Below are 19,957 nucleotides of genomic sequence, written 5' to 3'. Positions count from 1 at the left end.
GGTGGTGGTAATGTTAAATAACCATTATCACGTTTTCTCATGTCACATGTTTTAACTAGACACGTATTTGGCTTCTTGCGTTTAAAGTCATAACTTGCTGTCGACTATTTATCATTCTTTAATTCAGATATTTATAAGTCCTAAACTTTTACTTTTTGTAATGTTTTTGTTCCATTAATGTTTTTTTTTTTTATAGATTTGATTAACTAAGATAGTAATATTATTACACAATGGAGAAGGGACAAGTGATGGTGAAATAGAGAACACAAATAACATCCATTGCTACTACTACTAGTCTTACTAGACTACTACTAATGGATTTGGGCTAAAAAGAATGAGAGTGACTCATAAAGAATCTAAACTTTGATGAGCCCTTCCAGATTCGATGGCGGATTCATTCAAAAGTCCTCTTCAGTCGTGAATTCGTAGTTCTGATTTCCATTTTGGAGGTTCGACATAACTGATGCCTTCTGATACTCTCCCACTCTCTTCTCAAAGAAGTTTGTCTTTCCTCTGCAAATTTGTCATAAAAGTACCAAAACCAACTTAGTCAATGAAGATACACTACTGTTCTTGATATGTTATCTTAGCATTGTGATCCTAGAGATGAGAGAAACTCAGCGATATATATCGACTACTTACTGCAGAGATATGAACTCCATCCAGTCAAATGGATTTTCTGCTTTGTATGTCCTTTCACATCCCAAGGTAACCTACAGAAACCAAGACAAAAACCATAGGTTCGAATAAAAAGCTAATTCATGTTTCAAAATGCCAGAAACTAGAGGGAAAACAATTTTACCAGAAGACGGTCAGCGACAAATTGTATGTATTGACTCATGAGGTTTGAGTTCATTCCGATCAGATCACATGGAAGAGCCTTGCAGACAAACTCTGTCTCAATTTCCACTGCCTCGTGAACAATTTGATAAACTTTCTCCAATGGAAGCTGCTTCTGCAGCAAACTGCACAATGTATGATAAGGAGTGAATGGATAATAGAGATGGCTCAATAAACACAGTATGGCTTGCTGTTACCATACAGACCTATTCTTACCTGTACAAGAGACACGCAAAGTCACAGTGGAGCCCCTCGTCTCTCGATATAAGCTCGTTTGAGAAGGTCAAACCCGGCATAAGACCCCTCTTCTTTAGCCAGAAGATGGCACAGAAGCTGACCAAACCACATGAAATTCTTATACACCAGAGCTTATATAGGATAAGTTCTCAATGCCTATGATTTCAAAGACGTCATACCTTCCTGAGAAGAAGATTCCTTCGACACATGCAAAAGCGACCAGCCTCACAGCAAACGACATAGGACTGCAGAGAATGGTTGGTTTACAGACAGATAACAAATTAGGATTATCTTTTACAATTAATCACATGAAATTGTTTCTTCAACCAGAAAATTAAACACAACAACAATTAGTTACCTTTGAATCCAATCTAAACACCATTTTGCCTTCTTGGATATACAAGGAATGGTCTCGATAGCATTGAACAATCTATCCTTCTCCTTCGAGTCCTTTATGAATGTCTCCAGAAGTAAGCTGTACATCTCTGATATTTGTCATAAGAAAATATGTCATAAATCAGTTTCTTACAAGATAATGACCCAGGTCATATTCCTATCTAAGGATATTCCGTTAAATCTTTAAACAACCAAACCCTATCAAACTCCTCTAGGGTACTGGTTACAAGTCTTATACCTTGGTCTACAGATATTTATGTTCATTCACCATGACCAAAGTTAAACTTTTTTGTTTTCTTCTTCTCACTATGACTACATGGAAGGTAAACAGCAACATATTATCCATTAAGAGGATCGTTTTCATCTTTCCCTAATGAATATTTCCACTAGCAAAAGCCTTACCTGAATGAATGTTCTCCATGGCTATTTGAAACCCATAGAAAGCACGAGCCTGAAACATCCAGAGAATTGACTATCTCAAATCAAACAGCAAGTGTCGACTTCAAGATATTACATTGCCACAGCATATCAAGTCAGACAACAGTACTAAAAAATCATTTAAAGCCACAGTTTTTTCAATATTCCGCAAAGTGAAAATCCTCACCTCTGGAACTTGGACATCATTCAAGAATCTAGCAGCCAAATTCTCCAAAACAATACCATCTGACGCTGCGAAAAACGCCAGAATATGGCTGATAAAGTGTTTCTCTGAATCCGTCAAGGCCTCCCACTGTTGCACATCAGTGGAAAGATCAACCTCTTCAGCTACAATTAATTCAAAGAAGTCAAAACACACAATTGATGATAATATAAGACAGAAACAGAACTATCACACACATGAAACATTCTCTGAACCAGAATCAGAATTACAAGTAGAAAAACATCTTCTTTTCCACAAACCACAATCAAAATGGAACATCTATATTACATTAAAATCCTAAACAACGAAAAGAAGAAGCTTTACATTTACAAAGTCACAAACTTTCTTAATCAAAACTGTATCCACCACAACTCCGAGAATAGTTCAAACTCAAGAAGAACAGAGAACATAAGAAAATTTCAAGGAAAGAAAGAGGACTAACCAGTCCAGAAACTGGCTTCAGCCTTCTTATACATCTCCCAAATAGATTTGTACCTAATGGGGAACATAGTGAATCTCTGGTTCTGAGCCATCAAAAGCGGCTCTTCTGATTCACCTTCTTCCATGTCTCTTCCTTGACCTTCCTTAAGCGAACCCATTATCTCGAATTCGTCTCTTAATTTTGAGGTTTTTTTTGATGTGGAGAGAAACAGAGGATTAGATAGATAAGGAAAAAGAAAATGAAAACCCTAAACAAAAACCCTTGGAAACCGACAAGGAACCAACAAAAGAAGTGTTTTTGTTTTGTCTGTTTGGGTGGCGCACGCAAAACGATTCCTCGTGATCTTCCGACGTGATTTTCAAGGCAACACCTTGTGGAAGGAAGAAAAAATATCTGACCACATAAATTGTGAATTAAACAAAAAAAAGTTAAAGATAATTAGAGGAAGCCACATAAATAATTTGTCAAAAGAGTTTTTGTTTGTTATGATAAAATTGATAATTGAATTAGAATAATCTTTGATTGTTGGGTTTTGTTTTTTACTCTGCATAAGTGCATAGAATCATTCAATCATTCAAGGTAAGGTATTACCCCATTTAGCAAATTTATTCTAAGAAAAATTAACATTGCAAAAGTTAGTTTTTATTTAACGCACGTGAGTTTTTTTAGGTGGAAGAGTAGATACGCACACGTAGTGTAGATAACTGGTGTGAAAGGTCAAAGGTGGTTTGGTGGCTTTACTTTTTAAAACAGAGGTCCCAAAGCGCGAGAGAGGAGTCGTCTTGTTTTTTGGTTCGGCGAAAACAAGAATGTCAGGTCATCAGTGCACCGAGAACCCGCCTGATCTGGATCCAACTAGCGGGTCGGGTCATGTCGAGAAACTCGGTAACCTTGACACCTACGTCTGTGGTTCCACTCATTCAAAGCTTGCTGTTCTTCTTGTCCCTCATGTTTTCGGTAAAAAAACCTTTTTACCTGTCCCAATTACGTTTGATGTTCTTTCTGAATTTGTTGGTTTGATTTGAGAATCTAAAACGTTTTCTTCTGCAGGATATGAAACTCCAAACCTGAGGTGCTGTAACAGAGAATCCCTACTGAATCAGCTTGTCTTTTGTTGATTGTTAGACAGTCTTTTACTTCAGATTCTTTGTTATAATGAGTTATAGTTTATATCACCTTTTATAGTCACTCGAAAGATGTTTCATTCTTGCTGTAACTTGTCATGGATATTGTTCTTCCCTTGATAGGAAACTTGCTGACAAGGTTGCAGAAGCTGGATTCTACGCGGTGGTTCCTGATTTCTTCCATGGAGATCCTTATAATCCCGAGAACCAGGATCGTCCGTTTCCTATTTGGATGAAAGATCATGAACTAGTTAGTTTCTTTTCCTTATTAAATGTTCAATCCTCAATTTTTCTCAAAAACATAAATGAGTCTTTGTTTCCCAGCATGAAATAGTCCAAGTATCCCAATAATCCCTTATTATTAGTGCCAAAATGCTATCACTACTTATTGTTGATTGCAAAGCTAAGATTAAGTCAGTGTTTTTGTACTGTTCTGTGTCAATGTATCTGAAACCAGACTATGGATTTTGTAGGAGAAAGGGTTTGAGGAGTCAAAGCCAATAGTGGAGGCCTTGAAGAACAAAGGCATAACTAGTATAGGAGCAGCAGGGTTCTGTTGGGGTGGTGAGTTCGGTTTTCTTGTTCCCATCATCACCACAGTTTTATGAAAATGTTTTCCATGATCTGTATAATAAGTCAACCATGTATATTAGTTAACACAAGACTTTTTGTTTCTTATTCTTTAGCAAAAGTTGCGGTGGAACTAGCTAAGGAAAAGCTTGTTGACGCTACTGTTTTGTTACATCCTGCTCGCGTTACGGTGGATGATATCAAGGGTATTTAGATCTTTGATATGGCCACTCCTTACTTGATAGTTCTCTCTCATTTGTTGTGATTATGACTCTCACTATATGATTGAAGCAGAGGTCAACCTTCCAATTGCTGTATTAGGAGCTGAAATCGATCAAGTGTCTCCTCCAGAACTTGTGAGGCAGTTCGAAGATATTTTAGCTTCTAAACCTCAGGTACTTTGCTTAGCTCTATGTCTTTATGCAAGGTAATATTTTCATTACTTACAAAAACACAACTAGTAGTTGATGTGTTTTTGGAAGTAGATATCTTCTTCAAGTAGATAATTGTGAGCAAAGTGATATGTTTCAGGTGAAGAGTTTTGTGAAGATATTCCCAAGATGCAAACACGGTTGGACTGTTAGATACAATGAAAATGATCCATCAGAAGTTGAAGCTGCAATGGAAGCTCACAAGGACATGCTCGCTTGGCTCATCGACTATCTCAAGTGAGAACTTGAAACGGTCTAAGCTTTGGTTTGCACATAACCAGCGGAGACCCAAAATCATGTCTAGTACTCTTTAAATAATAAATGTAACTAGTAGTATCTTCTTTAATTTATGTTGCTTTGTCATGTTTGTGGCTAGTGTTCTCTGTTTCGTTTCAGTCTGAGAAACATCAGTTTGAGTTAAACTTAAGACGTTCTAGAAATATCTTAATGTTCCTTTGGACCTTAAGCCTATTTATGTTGTTGATATTGAAATAAAGACATCCCCAAATTCAGCTATATAAATCTTTCTAAATTGATTTTTCTCTATGACTAATGAATTAGCTCTACTTTAAAATTCATCTGCATTACGATTTTTTTTGTTTTTTGAAAAATCGACCTCTTAGTAAATCATAAAACCTTGACAAAATTAGCAATTCTCAACTAATGTTTAACAGATAGTTGTTAGTTTCACCAGCTTCTGTTTAATTATTAATTTGATGATTAAAAATAATTTTTTTTTCTAAATATGGATTCTTGTATTGATATTTCAGATAATTATCTGTCTTTGTTGGTTCTAGTTGATAAGTAACCATGGTTCAGAAAAAAACAAGAAGATGAGTAACCATGAATCTGACTAGAATTGGATCCTAGTACTGGAGATGAGCTGTAGAATCAGATAAAAATTGTAAACAAACTCTCTTCCAAAAAAACAGAATCAGATCAATGAAATAAACGAGGCATGTTTGTGAGATGGAAACTTCTTCAATCTTATGGCATCAGAGTCCTCGATTTCACGAATCAGATACAAACATAAATATTTGCTCAGAGGGTACCATATCTGAACTCTGAGTTTGAGTATGGAAAACGTTCTTAAATCTAAAAGTTCTCCTATAGATTTGGTAACTAGGTGACGACGTCTTTACGATACTCTCTCTAAATGTGACTATACAACTAATGAAAACTTGTAAAAAAAAAAAAAAACTCAAATACAAATTTTCATTAGTTTTACTTTTGTATTTTAATACCAATCCTATGCATGTCTTGAAACAGGTGAATTGTTGTAATATAGAAATATTTCTTAATTGATGAAGTTTTGTTATTCACAATTTTAACGATAAGTTAAGTCCAATGTTCAAAGTTTCCTGAGGTGGTAATCGGGTGGTCATGACTCATGAGCTGCCTGATTATAGTACATTGCAAATTTAATTGGTTGACTTTTTAAGTCATCATTTTGTTTTAAGATTATTGATTCTGATCCAAAAATAATTAGTCTGAGGATGTAATAAATTGAATCTTTTTTGGCATAATTAAAAAATGTATTTATATTGCATTATAATGTGGCAGTAAATGGCAGAGAGGCCTCTTGTGTTGGTATTTAATATCCTGTTTCTGCGTACATCTCTTATTTAATTCCTCACCTTGCCAAATCACAATTCTCCTCTTCAAGTCTTAACCAAACCCAAAGTCCTTCAACAAGAAAATCCAATGGCTGATCCGGCAACGAGTTCTCCGTTGTTGGATGACCATGTAGGTGGAGAAGATGAAAGAGGAAGGAGATCAAGATCATCAACTTTGGTTCAAAAAGTGATCGACGTGGAAGAAGCAAAAGCTCAAATGATTTACTCTTTGCCAATGATACTCACCAATGTTTTCTACTACTGTATTCCTATAACTTCTGTGATGTTTGCTTCTCACCTCGGTCAACTCGAGCTCGCCGGTGCCACCCTTGCCAATTCTTGGGCCACCGTCTCCGGTTTTGCCTTCATGGTACCATTATTTCCTTATTTCTTTAGCTTTTGTAATTTAAAATCTTGTTTTGATGTCTACTTGCAAAAGTTACTAAAACCCACTTATTTCCATCTCAATAATAGACTCGAACTCGAATTCAAGAATCAAGATTGTTTAAAATGATTTATTCGACATAAATGACTAGTAGATGATTTTAGGAGTTGTCTAAATTTTTATTAACGACATCTTCAAGAACATTTGGCCAACGGTATATATGTATAAGTGCTTGTTTATGACATACATTAATGTCTCTTTGTTTTCAGGTAGGGTTAAGTGGATCACTTGAGACATTATGTGGACAAGGCTTTGGTGCAAAAAGATACAGGATGTTGGGAGTTCATCTACAATCATCTTGCATCGTTTCATTAGTTTTCAGCATCCTCATCACCATCTTCTGGTTCTTCACAGAATCGATTTTTGGACTTCTCAGACAAGATCCTAGCATTTCAAAACAAGCTGCACTCTATATGAAGTACCAAGCTCCCGGTTTACTAGCTTACGGGTTTTTACAAAATATTTTGAGATTTTGCCAAACACAATCGATCATTGCTCCACTAGTCATCTTCTCGTTTGTTCCCTTGGTGATAAACATTGCTACCGCATATGTTCTTGTTTATGTAGCTGGGCTTGGATTCATTGGTGCTCCAATAGCTACATCTATTTCATTGTGGATAGCTTTCCTTTCGCTTGGAACTTATGTGATGTGTTCAGAAAAGTTTAAGGAAACATGGACTGGATTTTCGTTGGAATCATTCCGTTATATCGTAATAAACTTGACATTAAGCCTCCCTTCTGCTGCTATGGTATGGTAAGTATATATGTTTCTTGACCGTTATATCTAGCCTAGTGGTTTATATTAGTCAATGTAATCATACCCGGGGTCAAAACCAAATAGTACATGTTGACAAAAAGAAAAAAAAATATCATTAGGCTTGTTGAAGCTTAAGAGACTATATTGTTGCAACAGTTTGGAATATTGGGCATTCGAGATTCTTGTGTTCTTGGCAGGAGTGATGCCAAACCCGGAAATCAATACTTCTTTGGTCGCTATATGGTAAAAAATATATATTTTTAATATCACTTTTTTGGTAGTTAATGTTTTTTTTATCTATTATATCAAATTTCTCAATGTGTGTTATGTTAAATAAATTCAGCGTCAACACGGAGGCGATTAGCTACATGTTAACATACGGACTTAGTGCAGCTGCAAGGTTTGCTCATTTTACTAGATAGTTTCAAAATACTTTGTATTCCATCTTGCTGAAAAATATTGTTTCGGAAATGTAAAAATCGAAAATAAATATTGCAGTACGCGTGTGTCCAATGAACTTGGAGCAGGAAATGTAAAAGGCGCAAAGAAGGCGACCTCTGTGTCCGTAAAGTTGTCTTTAGTTCTTGCTCTCGGCGTTGTAATTGTTTTACTCGTAGGTCATGATGGTTGGGTTGGGTTATTTAGCGATAGCTATGTGATTAAAGAGGAGTTTGCATCATTGAGGTTTTTTCTTGCTGCCTCTATAACTCTTGATTCAATCCAAGGAGTTTTATCAGGTAAAAGATCCAATATATATTTTTTTTTTTTACTCATCTAGGGTGGTAAAAATCATTGTTAAATTTATTTACAGGAGTTGCAAGAGGATGCGGATGGCAGCGTTTAGTCACGGTTATAAATTTGGCGACATTCTACTTAATTGGAATGCCGATTGCCGCCTTTTGTGGTTTCAAGTTGAAGTTTTATGCCAAGGTATTGCTTGATTCTATAATAAGATTAGTAAATTTTGTTTGATTATGTTATGTTTGATTCATTATTTTGATGGCGACAGGGTTTGTGGATTGGTTTGATATGTGGAATATTTTGCCAATCATCATCTCTTTTGCTTATGACAATATTCCGGAAGTGGACAAAGCTGAATGTTGCTACGGTCTGAAAACTCTAGTTACGTTCCATTTTTCTACGGAGGCACATTTATTTTCTTAAGCAGATATGGAATCAGTTATCAAGATATATATTTGGAACTCATGATCATTTTCCAAACGCTTAGTTAAGATTTATCTTTCTTAGTTTTCTTTTTATTCTTTTGGAGTGTAAGGGAAATAATCTGGTTCACAAAGTTGGTCATGGCTTGAATATTACAGCATCATTCTAAGCTATCTTTGAAACCAACTTCTTCTTAGTTGCGTTCTTCAATTTACTAGACTAGTTTCGTTATCGTCAGCAAGAAACTTTTCTCATTTTCTATTTCTTTAATTCCTCGTCGTTTTACTATTTTTGGCGATTTTTTTGGCATATTGTGCTAAAATCAGAAATTTTGATGCTTTCTATGTAAACTTATTTCTCTTGCTTAGTTACACACGTCTGGTCTGGTGTCTCCATATTATCCTGTTTGCTTTCTGGCAATGAGCTAGCTTAAATATGAGATCTTTGTCCACACGTTTTCTCAAAATAATAGCTTTTCTGGCCATTAATTTTGATAGAATCTATCTCGTCTCTTCGAAATAATGATTTTCTATCTATCTCGATAGGATTGAATCTTCATTTAAACCATCAATTAGTAGAATGCTCAGACAACTTTCTGGCCAGATTAGTCAGACAACGTGTGTTTGGACTCTCCTATCATGTTAAGTTTCATGGGATTCCAACTCAAAACCAATTGGTAATTAATGAATTATCCAATGTCTTTTATATACTACTCAAATCTTCTCTCATCTTTATGATGTGTGATCATTCTCCACAAGATTAAGTTTGATCATACAGTTCATTTAGGCTTTTCCATGTCCTAAAGGAGGTTATGGCCGTTATGAATTTACTTAACACAAATCTAATAAGTTTTCCATTATTTAGCCATGAGGCGATGCTAGGATGATTAGTAAGCCTATTACATAATCTTATTTTCAGATAGAGTTTAACATAATTAGGTGATTGACTTGAATAGAATCTACGAATGCCATCAATTGATTTACTTGACACTGTTTCCATAGAAGTTTAACATAAAACAGTGTCATGAAACTTAAGTAGTTGTTATTTGGTGGGCTAAGGAATAGAATCTAGGATTGTGCTTAATTAAACCTCGTTATGTCACATGGTTCGATCTCATCTATTGTTTTGCTATGTTGAACTTTCGTGATACAAATCTTTCTAATTTTGAACTGAACTTCAATTCCTAATTAAACTCGTTTTTTTGTGTTTCATTTATTCGTTAATGTTAGTCGTCTTTTGTGTTTCATTTATTCGGTCATGTTAGTCTTTCCCTAATATAGTGTAAATTCCTAGTTTAACAATAGTTTCACTATAGCACAATGGTTAAATTCATCTTGATTGATAACTTTCCTAAATTTGAAATCCACAAACCAAATTCATTGCCTATCAAAAGAATTCGTCTCTCATATTCGATCTGTGGCATAAGAAAACTTTTTTAAAAAGAAATATGTAATTATTTGTGTAAAAATATATACAGTGTAAATTCATTGCTTATCAAAAACATCCGTTGTAGTACAAGGGTTTAATTCATCTTGATTGCTGTTTCTCTAGTTTAATCGATTGATCGCTTTCTAGGTTTGAATCCTGGCAGCGGAAACTTTTTTAATTTATCTGTTGTTATTTGTGTAAATATATATACAGTGTAAATTCATTGCTTATCAAAAGATCCGCTGTAACACAAGGATTTAATTTATCTCGATTGTTGTTTCTCCGGTTTAATTGATTGATGGCTTTCCGGATTTGAAAAGTTTCCGGGATCGAATTTCGGCACTAGAAAACTTTTTTTAGTTTTTTTTTGTAATTATGGGTTTCAATAGATAGATATACAATATATAGTTTAAATTCATAATTTATAATTCTCCCCTTACAAAAGATTAAAATTTGGATTACATTTGAGAATAAAGGGGAGAAGCAACATAGCATGTAGCGGAATGGATCAAGCTAAAAGACGTTTAAGGGAGAACACAAGTTTATGAGACTCCTAGATCTCACATCGTTCACCCTGACCCACATCGACCTTGTGATGGTCCCATGCAAGAAAATGGCAAATCACACGTCGATTCTTACATCGGGCAGAGGTAGATCAAAGCGGGAAAGTTGAAGAATCATGCAAGTATCAGATTGGCCTCCACATCGACATAGGCAATGTCATCCCACAAATTTTGAAGTGCCAGCATGGTTTAAACTTGTTTTTGAGGATTTTTAATATAAGTTTGAGTTTTCTCTAATTTGTATAGAGACTCAAGAGCCTTGTTCTACATTTCGTTAATGAAGATGTCATATTTTCATCAAACTAGTGAAGATTTTCTCATCTTGATACATCTCTTCTCTTAAATTATGTTTATGCCTCCATTTACCTTTGCTTTTTTGCTTCTTTAGTTCAGTCTTGTTATCAAAGTTTTGAAGATTAAACTAGCTAGGATTAATAATGAATACATCAATGATGTTGATTATGGGAGAATCTTGCTAGATTCTTTAGTCAAAAGAATTGGAGTTCTTAGACTCTCATAGGAAGGGAAGATCTTCCCCACCATTCCTTACACGCAACGTGAGTTATCTAGAATTTAGCTTCTACCTGCTCTTGAGTCTTAGCAAGTCAAAGATTAGTAGCAGCAGTGCAGCACACTATTAACAATTACATCAACCATCAGCGTCAGAAGACAATTTAACCAGACTAATATTCTCTAAAATGTTAGCCGTTTATTTTGAATTTTTTGATGGCCGGAAACTAACTCTTTACTACTTGATGGTAGTAGGGTTGGCTTACTTGGTGGGAGCTACAATGGTTCCGCAGCCGGCCCCAACTCTTGAACTCTAGGAGTTTTTTTTGTTCTTCCATTATATTGTTTTCTTTCTTTTTTTTCGAAAAAAACTCTTCCATTATAATGTCGGTTTTTTTTTTATTTGGATAATGGCACAACCATATCATTACTGTAAACCAATCCGGTAAAAAAAAAATAGAATTTAAACAATTATAAATAAAATTTGGTAATGGTAGGATCAGCCATTATGGTCATCTTTGGACGTGGGATCAGCCATTGTAATGTCTATAGGGCGGCCTAAAGAAAAATCCTCCCAAAACCTCTAAATAATATTGAGCCGGCAGAAGGACCACCACACTTGCACACATCATAATCAGAAGCTAAGTCCTAAATATGTATATATATCCACTTGATTCCTAATATACATTTTTTTTTTTGTTAAAATACCTAATATACATAAGAATAAGATGTATATACTTACAAGATTTTATAAAAAGAAACTAAAGATGATATATATATCAAATATATGTACATAACACTTGATTCCTAATCCAAGCACTAATTCTGGCTTTGTCTACTTGGTGAGTCATGATTCATGAGTGTTAATATTAAATTCATAAATGTGTCTCTGTGTCTTAATATTTTAGTTCTGTGTTTAATATTTTCATAAACTATTTTTGCGTACCTTTCTTATTTTATACTTACTTTTCTTTTTTTCCCTCGTGTTTGTGCATGGAGAGTCGAAATTGGTTGGCTTCTCCTCTGACAGAGACAGGCCCTTTGAACATATCCAATTAAAAAGCTCTCCACTTACTCCTTATATAGTTCTTCACCTTTACAAATAAAAATTTGTCTAGCTTCTCCTACTCTTCGCCAGATCCAAATTCCTTGAAGATACAATGGCTGATCCCACGTCCAAAGATGACCATGATGGTGAAGGAGGAAGAGACAAATCATCAACTTTTGTTCAAAAACTTATTGACGTTGAAGAAGCAAAGACTCAAATCATTTACTCTCTACCAATGATATTCACCAATCTTTTCTATTATTGTATCCCTTTAACCTCTGTGATGTTCGCTTCTCAACTCGGCCAACTCGAGCTCGCCGGTGCTACCCTAGCCAATTCTTGGGCTACCGTCACCGGTTTTGCCTTCATGGTACTATTATCTCCTTATCCTCCAACCTTCATTTGCATCCAACATTTTCTTTTGCTTACTACATGCATAAGTTACTAAAGATAGGCTAATATATTATATATATAAAAAGGTTATACACTCAAATTTGGATTCAACTTTATCCATGCATTTCTCTAAATTTGGTTAATATTGTTTCATTTTTGTTTTGCTATTTAAGGAGATCTAAAAGGGACAAGTGGATGGGCTTATGCGTTTTGTCTAAATTGTTTTCCTTAACCAGAACGTTTCTATGCATTATATGGGTATTTGTTTCTATAAAGACATTTAATGTCTTGTTAATTTTCAGACAGGGTTAAGTGGAGCACTTGAGACATTGTGTGGACAAGGCTTTGGTGCAAAAAGCTATAGAATGTTGGGGATTCATCTACAATCATCTTGCATTGTTTCATTAGTCTTCACCATTCTCATCACCATCTTATGGTTCTTCACGGAATCGGTTTTCTTACTTCTTAGACAAGATCCTAGCATCTCAAAACAAGCTGCACTCTACATGAAGTACCTAGCTCCCGGTTTACTCGCTTACGGGTTCTTACAAAACATTTTGAGATTTTGCCAAACACAATGCATCGTTACTCCGCTAGTTTTATTCTCGTTTCTTCCCTTGGTGATTAATATCGGTACTACATATGCTCTGGTGCATTTAGCTGGGCTTGGATTCATCGGTGCTCCAATAGCTACATCTATTTCATTGTGGATAGCTTTCGTTTCTCTCGGGTTTTATGTGATTTGTTCGGACAAGTTTAAGGAAACATGGACCGGATTTTCGATGGAATCATTTCATCATGTAGTACTAAACTTGACATTAAGCATCCCTTCTGCTGCTATGGTATGGTAAGTCAGTTTCATAATACTTTATTGACCAAAATGTGTAGCTTAGTGGTTTGTGTTAGTGTCATCATTGTGTATTTGTGATACACTCAACTCTATATGCTTATTGAAGTTTAAGAAACTATATTGTTGCAACAGTTTGGAATATTGGGCGTTCGAGATTCTAGTGTTCTTAGCAGGATTGATGCGAAATCCGGAAATCACCACTTCTTTGGTAGCTATATGGTAAGTTTTTTAATATCACTATTATAGTTAATTAATTTACATCAACAAAGTTGCTCATTGTGTGTAATGTTAAAATAATTCAGCGTCAACACGGAATCAATAAGTTACATGTTAACATGCGGACTTAGTGCAGCTACAAGGTTAGCTAAACTCATCAATCTTTTCAAAATACTTTTGCATTCCTCTCATAATTGTGTATTAAAATTAAAAATCGAAAACTTTGCAGTACGCGTGTGTCCAACGAACTTGGAGCAGGAAATGTAAAAGGCGCAAAGAAGGCGACTTCGGTCTCCGTTAAGTTGTCTTTAGTTCTAGCTCTCGGTGTAGTCATTGCTATACTTGTAGGTCATGATGCCTGGGTTGGTTTATTCAGCAATAGCCATGTGATTAAAGAGGGATTTGCATCACTAAGGTTTTTCCTTGCTGCATCTATAACACTTGATTCAATCCAAGGTGTTTTATCAGGTATAAAGATCCAAGAAAATCTTCTTCTTTCTTGAACTATCAAGCGCGAAGAAACTCATTTCTTTAATGTATTTTACAGGAGTTGCGAGAGGATGCGGATGGCAGCGGTTAGCCACGGTTATAAATTTGGGAACATTCTACTTAATCGGAATGCCTATTTCAGTCCTTTGTGGTTTCAAGTTGAAGCTTCATGCCAAGGTGAATGTTAGACTCTCTTATGAAACTTTTAAAAGATTTTTGTTGTTGCTAAACTGTGTTTGATTCATTATTTTGATATTGTTTTTGATGAAAACAGGGTTTATGGATCGGTCTGATATGTGGGATGTTTTGCCAGTCCGCATCTCTTTTGCTTATGACAATTTTCCGGAAGTGGACAAAGCTGACTGCTGCCACTGTCTGAAACCTATAGTTCAATTTTCCGATTATTATAGGAAGAAGATTGTTGTTGTGGACGAGATCAATGTAAAGATTGTGTCCAAGAAAAGACATTATTAAGTGAACTTTTAGGAATTATTGAAATCAACATATTTTTGTAACAAAGATGATAAAGAGCACTTGAACGAACACAAACGAACACAATGCATATCTGCACAAATTGTTCAAAGCCAACAAGAGAAGACGACATTTGAATAAAATCATATGTAAACATTTGAATAACCAAAGCCAACAACGAATTAACCTATCATGAGAAACCCTTCTAATTTTTGAACCAATATGTATAGCACTGACTTGACCCAGTTAAAAGACCAAACTCATAACTGGACTTATTTGTTGTTTTTGAAAAAGTTAAGATCCCACCTGCGTATTAACCCGTCTAAGACTTTCCCCGGTGCACTACTACTACGTTCCACTGTCACGGTGGCCTTTGTACCTGGCACGTCACCAGTCTCGCTTTCCTTCTGGCTTAAAGAGCCGGGAACAGAAGAGGTTACGGTTCTCGCCAGAGAACTCGAGGTCTCACTAGGAGGATTGGACTCAGAAGATGACGGTAGTTGATCCTGGCTACGTGTTACTGGACTGGAAGCAGAATCAGTCTCTGATTGATTTGCTCGAGTTGAAGTTGATTCTTCCCTGGATGAAATGCATTGAACTGCATTTAAAAAAGCAGAGCCGCCATGAATTCTCGTCTCAGGAGGTTCTTTTTTCTGTTGACTTTGCACTTCCAAGTCTTTCAACGATTCCATCACCGCTTTCATAAGCATCTGAATAAAGTAATAAGATTATGAGAATGTAAGAGAACATAGACATAATAACTGTTTTTGGGTCTTACTCTTTCTTCTTCCTCTGCATTAGATGGGAAATCAGCCATGTCCTCCATCTGATACTCAACATATTGATCATCATCTAAAGCCATCCTAAGGTGAGGAGGGTATTGATTGCCGTCTGACAAATCAAAGCTTATCATATCAGGAGACGATGAACTGCCACGGCCATCAGGATTCTCTTTTTCCTGAAACAAAATCATTATGCCACATCATGAATTCCACTCTTTCTTCTCTTTTATGTCATTCATTTATATTTACACGATTATAAGCTGATCACCATGGCACTTGTGTCTCAACCATCATTGATCGAATGAACCACTATATGATCAAACAACCATACACTTGACATGGTAACCAATCATAAACACAACAAAGAAAGGAAATAAGGAAAGGAAGAGAAACTGATCTTATACCTTAGTTTCTGATGGAGAACCGTTAGATGTGAGTGTGACATTTGAAGGAACCTGAAGAAAGTAATAAAAGGCATATAAAATGCGATGGAGAAAGCTCAAGATTACAAACCAGAACCTTCAAGTATATTTTAGAGGTAACAAGTTTAGCAAGCTTTATACTCTTTCTGTAAGGCTCTACAAACAGACAAATATGGCGTCCTAAAGTTTTGCACTACAGGCATTATGAATCTTGGAAGAGTCGGAAGCATTTGATTGCTTGAACCATTGCTAGGGTATCAGACTAATAATGGTAAACAAAACATCCAAAGCTATGCATAAGTATTAAAAAGACCCAGATTAGTGGAGAACTACTTACATCTGTGCGACTCATGGGTCGTTTCTTGCGGACTTCATTAATTGCCTCAGAGATGCTACCTGCGGCTAAACCTGAATATTGACAGAACATGTCGCCTTTAAGCTCAAATAAAACCTACCAGAAGCTTAAGAGAAAAACAAGTATTACTCACTTTTCTGTACAGAGGATTGTGGAATATTTGTGTCATTCATAGTTCCCCAACTGCCCTGAACATAAAATAGACATCGTTATTGACGTTTCTTAGGCAGAAACAAAAATCTAAACGTTCAGATGTGCCACAGTCGCATTACATTTGCAAAGTAATCATCCAATGGGTCATAAAATGTCGGCCCCACCACCTCTGGGGGTTGAAGAACGTTATGGAAAAAGATATTGATCGAATCAAAATAGAATGGAGGCCTTGGGGAGTTGTGGTCTCCCGGAAATTTGATGATATTTTTGTCACCCTACCATCATAAACATAAGCCAGGTGTTTATACTGAAGCTAGCCGAAGATGAACATGTGTAAGAAGAAGGATGGCTATCAAGAATTGGAAACTTACTACGTAAGCTTCATATATACGATCTGAATGATGAGGGCGGATAAAGTCATCATCTAAGGCATGTCCAAATAAAACCGGAACAAAACTAGCCTTTGCCACCTGAATCATGGAAGATAAACAATTAAACTGTTAAATACTTTACCAACTAGCAGGATGATTATGAAAAGCAATGATGATGCTGTTTGTATATATTAGACCATTTATGCACTCAAGTAGATAAAAAGGACAAACAGGTAGAGGACCGACCTTAATGGTGTTCAATTCCATTATATCAAACTTTGCTTTTTTCTGAATAGCTCTCCGCATAAACTGTATAGCAAATTTTACCTGAATATACAGTAGAGAGAGCTGAATACATGTGGAAGCCTTGCAGTATAAAGAACAACTCCCACCAAAATATACATTTACTTACAGTAAACTTTGGCAGACGAAACTTATATGTATCAACAAGTTCCATCATCAGATCAACTAAATCGGAGAAGGGGCTGTCTAGAATCATTCCTGCAATCGAAGGATCCTCGACTCCATACATCAAGCTGTAACAAAAAAAAGGACGATTCAACACAAAGCTATCATAGTTTAAGGCAGTACAAGTGATTGCCATGATAAATTGCTTATCTCAAACATTAGTCTCTTATAATTCTTCCCTTGTGACATGTGATAGCTATGACTAATCACCAGAAACTATCACAGCACCTATTCTACCCTCTAAAACTAATGAAGCTTCACAACAAATGTAAACTTCCGGTATAATTAAGTTCCATTGACACAGTGACAGTCTCATACCATCAACTGAAACTTCATGCAAAGCAGAAAAACGATAAGCTCTTAGTAAATTAACAAATTATAGACTGGGCCAAACCTAGTAACAGCACCCATTGACCGCCCCCATAGCCCAATCAAGGATATGTTTCCATCCTGCCGCAAAAACTCAACCACAGCCTTCAGATCATCCTTCTGCAAGCACTCACATCAGGTTTAACATTAGTAAGAAGAAAAACCACTCAATAACTCAGAATTATGTAAACAGTGACTTTATGGGTGAAGAATAATACACAGTTAACATGGTCAAAGACCAATACTAAAACCCAACATGAATTCCATGATTTCTCCACTTGTCAGTCTAAACATGAACTAGAGTTTCTATAGCCTTCAAATCAAATGAAATATGTCTTCATCAAGATGACAATAGGGTACTTCTATAGACAATAGCACAATCATATTGGTTTACACGGGTTTTAAATAAATAAAAATGGAATAAATTTGAACAAACATGTTTACAAAGTAACAATATATTTTGAAGAGTAGAAGAGATAAACAAGAATGATTAAAGGAGCACATACTTCGTTCCAGCCTAAGGTGACATGTTCCCCGCCTGAGAGACCCGATCCCGAAAAGTCAAGGGTAAAAACTGTGATGTTCGAAGGCAGCAACACAATTGCGGCTTCACTACCATCCGCTCTACATCCACTATAAGATAAAATTGCAGGGCCATTAAGCAATGCGAAGAATCAAGAGGGCCAAAAGTAAACCAAAGGCCCATGAGTAGTACAACTCAATCATATTCCTGATAATTAATAGGTATTAACTAGCTCAAAAAATCTTTAACAAACGTTCCAGTACCTGTTTCCGTGGCAGTATATTACACAGGGTAAAGGCTTTCCTTCAGGGCGTTCAACTGGCATATAATGACTACACTGGAGAACATCTCCCCTACTGTTTTTAACCTGCCAACAACACACCGAAATAACACTCAAGCCAGGAAGAAAACAAAATGGCTAATGAAAACAGTTTTCACTTACTAACCAAGTTTTCTATTACTTTCGTATGCTTATTATTACCATCACAAGTTTCAAAAACTATATACTCTCATCTTACTTCAATAAATACATCGACTTTACAAGAACAAAAAACGGTAGGACCTCTATTGTTACAACCCCCATTTATTACTATCGTAGATACAGAAGAATTCAGAAGAGACAAGGCATTTACCTCTAAATCTTTTCTCTGATACCATCTACCTTTCATCATAAACTTCTTTTCCAAGAGATCATGTTCCGGGTCATACTCAGCTCTGCAGCACACAAGCAAGTCAAATCTGAGATTAACAATCATCTTCTGATGGATATATATAATCACGTAGATACATTTCTAGTTTATCTTCAAACCTAGTAACTTCCCAATCTTAAGTCTTACAGAGTCATATCAAAACCAAAAGATGAAGATTCAGAATTAGGACCCTCCCAGTCGAATCTGAATAGTAAGTTTCAGTAACGACACAGAGAGATCACATGGGTGGCCAAAAAGAGAAGAATTGATAATTCTTCTTCTAATCAGAAACTCAAGTCAAGTACAGAGAATAATTATGAAATTAGGAAGAAGACAAATTTGCAAGCGGTCCACAAAATTCTCTGGCTTACATAAACAACAAAATTCTAGTCATCAACGATAAAAACCCAATTTTTAAAACGATTGAATCTAACAAACACATAACGATTGAGAATTTTGGAAACACAAAAAAACCCAAATTCTTAATTTTGGAAAGAGAAGGATTAACCTTGGAGGTCGAATGATGAAGTTAACGAGCTGATCCATTATAGAAACTCACAGAAATGAAGACTGATGTTATCTCATATATTCTCCTTGAGTTCAACAGATTGGTGAAGTCGAAGAAAAACCACCAAAACTAAATAATTTCGTTCAATTTCAAAGCAGATATTCGTTTGCAAGACCCCAATTGAAAAATAGGAAGGGAAGATCGAGTTGTTGAAGAGAAAAATCAGTGAGATCGAGAGGTTGAAGAAGAAGAAGAAGATACGAAGGGAAAGAGAGAAGAAGAAGAAAGTTTTAGAACGGATTTTGTTTGTTTATTGTTTTTATTTTTTTGAGATTTCTGTTAGTGATTTAAAATTTGTAAGTTACCTACATTTTTGCCACTTCTTGACATTTATTGACGCATTTATTTGAGTCTATATTCTTAAAATCTATTTTTTTTTAAACAAAACTTTATTTTATTATATGTTCTCTACTATGAAGAATTTTTAATTAGAAAATCTCAAAAAAAATATTTTAAAATATTTTTCTTTTGGCAGAAAAAATATATATTTTTTTTTGTTTCAGAATAATTACTCCGGTCAATAATTTTTTGCAAAAACAAATCTTTTGAAAATCATAAAATACCCTTGATTCTCTTTTTTGGTCATCAAGGAGTATTTTAAAGAACATCAAAAATTAATAGAGGAGC

General features: G+C 35.5%; 5 protein-coding genes across 10 annotated transcripts; 3 read left to right on the top strand and 2 right to left on the bottom strand.

Moving 5' to 3' along the window:
* Positions 1 to 157: 157 nt before the first annotated feature.
* RNR2A (ribonucleotide reductase 2A) lies at positions 158 to 3,135 on the bottom strand. The gene is made up of 9 exons (NM_113261.4): positions 2,556 to 3,135; positions 2,078 to 2,238; positions 1,876 to 1,924; positions 1,436 to 1,562; positions 1,257 to 1,322; positions 1,057 to 1,173; positions 803 to 965; positions 643 to 713; positions 158 to 513 (listed from the first exon to the last, which is right to left on the bottom strand). The coding sequence occupies exons 1-9, from the start codon at positions 2,710 to 2,712 to the stop codon at positions 399 to 401; spliced, it is 1,026 nt and encodes a 341-aa protein (NP_189000.1). The 5' UTR covers positions 2,713 to 3,135; the 3' UTR covers positions 158 to 398.
* On the top strand, positions 2,983 to 5,206 carry AT3G23570 (alpha/beta-Hydrolases superfamily protein). Of its 3 annotated transcripts, none has more exons than NM_001338647.1 (8): positions 2,983 to 3,139; positions 3,225 to 3,512; positions 3,606 to 3,627; positions 3,803 to 3,929; positions 4,153 to 4,243; positions 4,366 to 4,455; positions 4,544 to 4,644; positions 4,781 to 5,196. In NM_001338647.1, exons 2-8 carry the CDS (start codon positions 3,365 to 3,367, stop codon positions 4,919 to 4,921), a joined length of 720 nt encoding a protein of 239 aa, NP_001326294.1. In that variant the 5' UTR covers positions 2,983 to 3,139; positions 3,225 to 3,364; the 3' UTR covers positions 4,922 to 5,196. The 3 variants fall into 3 exon arrangements, with proteins under 3 accessions (NP_001326294.1, NP_001326293.1, NP_566731.1); NM_001338648.1 differs by having other exon boundaries at positions 2,983 to 3,134; positions 4,781 to 5,195; NM_113260.4 differs by lacking the exon at positions 2,983 to 3,139 and having other exon boundaries at positions 3,159 to 3,512; positions 4,781 to 5,206.
* Positions 5,207 to 6,264: 1,058 nt separating this feature from the next.
* Positions 6,265 to 9,070, top strand: ALF5 (MATE efflux family protein). 2 transcript variants are annotated; one of them, NM_113259.4, is made up of 7 exons: positions 6,265 to 6,666; positions 6,951 to 7,495; positions 7,655 to 7,741; positions 7,842 to 7,898; positions 7,997 to 8,235; positions 8,310 to 8,428; positions 8,508 to 9,070. In NM_113259.4, exons 1-7 carry the CDS (start codon positions 6,385 to 6,387, stop codon positions 8,610 to 8,612), a joined length of 1,434 nt encoding a protein of 477 aa, NP_566730.1. In that variant the 5' UTR covers positions 6,265 to 6,384; the 3' UTR covers positions 8,613 to 9,070. The 2 variants fall into 2 exon arrangements, with proteins under 2 accessions (NP_566730.1, NP_001327615.1); NM_001338646.1 differs by having other exon boundaries at positions 7,997 to 8,428.
* Positions 9,071 to 12,173: 3,103 nt separating this feature from the next.
* On the top strand, positions 12,174 to 14,700 carry AT3G23550 (MATE efflux family protein). The gene is made up of 7 exons (NM_113258.5): positions 12,174 to 12,581; positions 12,907 to 13,451; positions 13,587 to 13,673; positions 13,757 to 13,813; positions 13,900 to 14,138; positions 14,218 to 14,336; positions 14,434 to 14,700. Exons 1-7 carry the CDS (start codon positions 12,324 to 12,326, stop codon positions 14,536 to 14,538), a joined length of 1,410 nt encoding a protein of 469 aa, NP_188997.1. The 5' UTR covers positions 12,174 to 12,323; the 3' UTR covers positions 14,539 to 14,700.
* Positions 14,632 to 19,740, bottom strand: AT3G23540 (alpha/beta-Hydrolases superfamily protein; the record flags this gene model as incomplete). Of its 3 annotated transcripts, none has more annotated exons than NM_113257.3 (14): positions 19,271 to 19,664; positions 18,706 to 18,787; positions 18,337 to 18,440; positions 18,057 to 18,183; positions 17,576 to 17,670; positions 17,126 to 17,249; positions 16,960 to 17,040; positions 16,714 to 16,812; positions 16,462 to 16,617; positions 16,323 to 16,377; positions 16,172 to 16,242; positions 15,817 to 15,867; positions 15,409 to 15,588; positions 14,632 to 15,340 (listed from the first exon to the last, which is right to left on the bottom strand). In NM_113257.3, the coding sequence occupies exons 1-14, from the start codon at positions 19,306 to 19,308 to the stop codon at positions 14,903 to 14,905; spliced, it is 1,701 nt and encodes a 566-aa protein (NP_188996.2). In that variant the 5' UTR covers positions 19,309 to 19,664. The 3 variants fall into 3 exon arrangements, with proteins under 3 accessions (NP_188996.2, NP_001327699.1, NP_001030748.1); NM_001338645.1 differs by having other exon boundaries at positions 14,903 to 15,340; positions 18,882 to 19,740; NM_001035671.1 differs by lacking the exons at positions 18,057 to 18,183; positions 18,337 to 18,440; positions 18,706 to 18,787; positions 19,271 to 19,664 and having other exon boundaries at positions 14,903 to 15,340; positions 17,576 to 18,035.
* Positions 19,741 to 19,957: the final 217 nt, after the last annotated feature.

The sequence above is a fragment of the Arabidopsis thaliana genome, chromosome 3 (assembly GCF_000001735.4).
Source record: "Arabidopsis thaliana chromosome 3, partial sequence".
Lineage (NCBI taxonomy): Eukaryota > Viridiplantae > Streptophyta > Magnoliopsida > Brassicales > Brassicaceae > Arabidopsis > Arabidopsis thaliana.
Note: the sequence above shows the minus strand (reverse complement) of the source record. Positions and strands in the feature narration are given on the sequence as shown.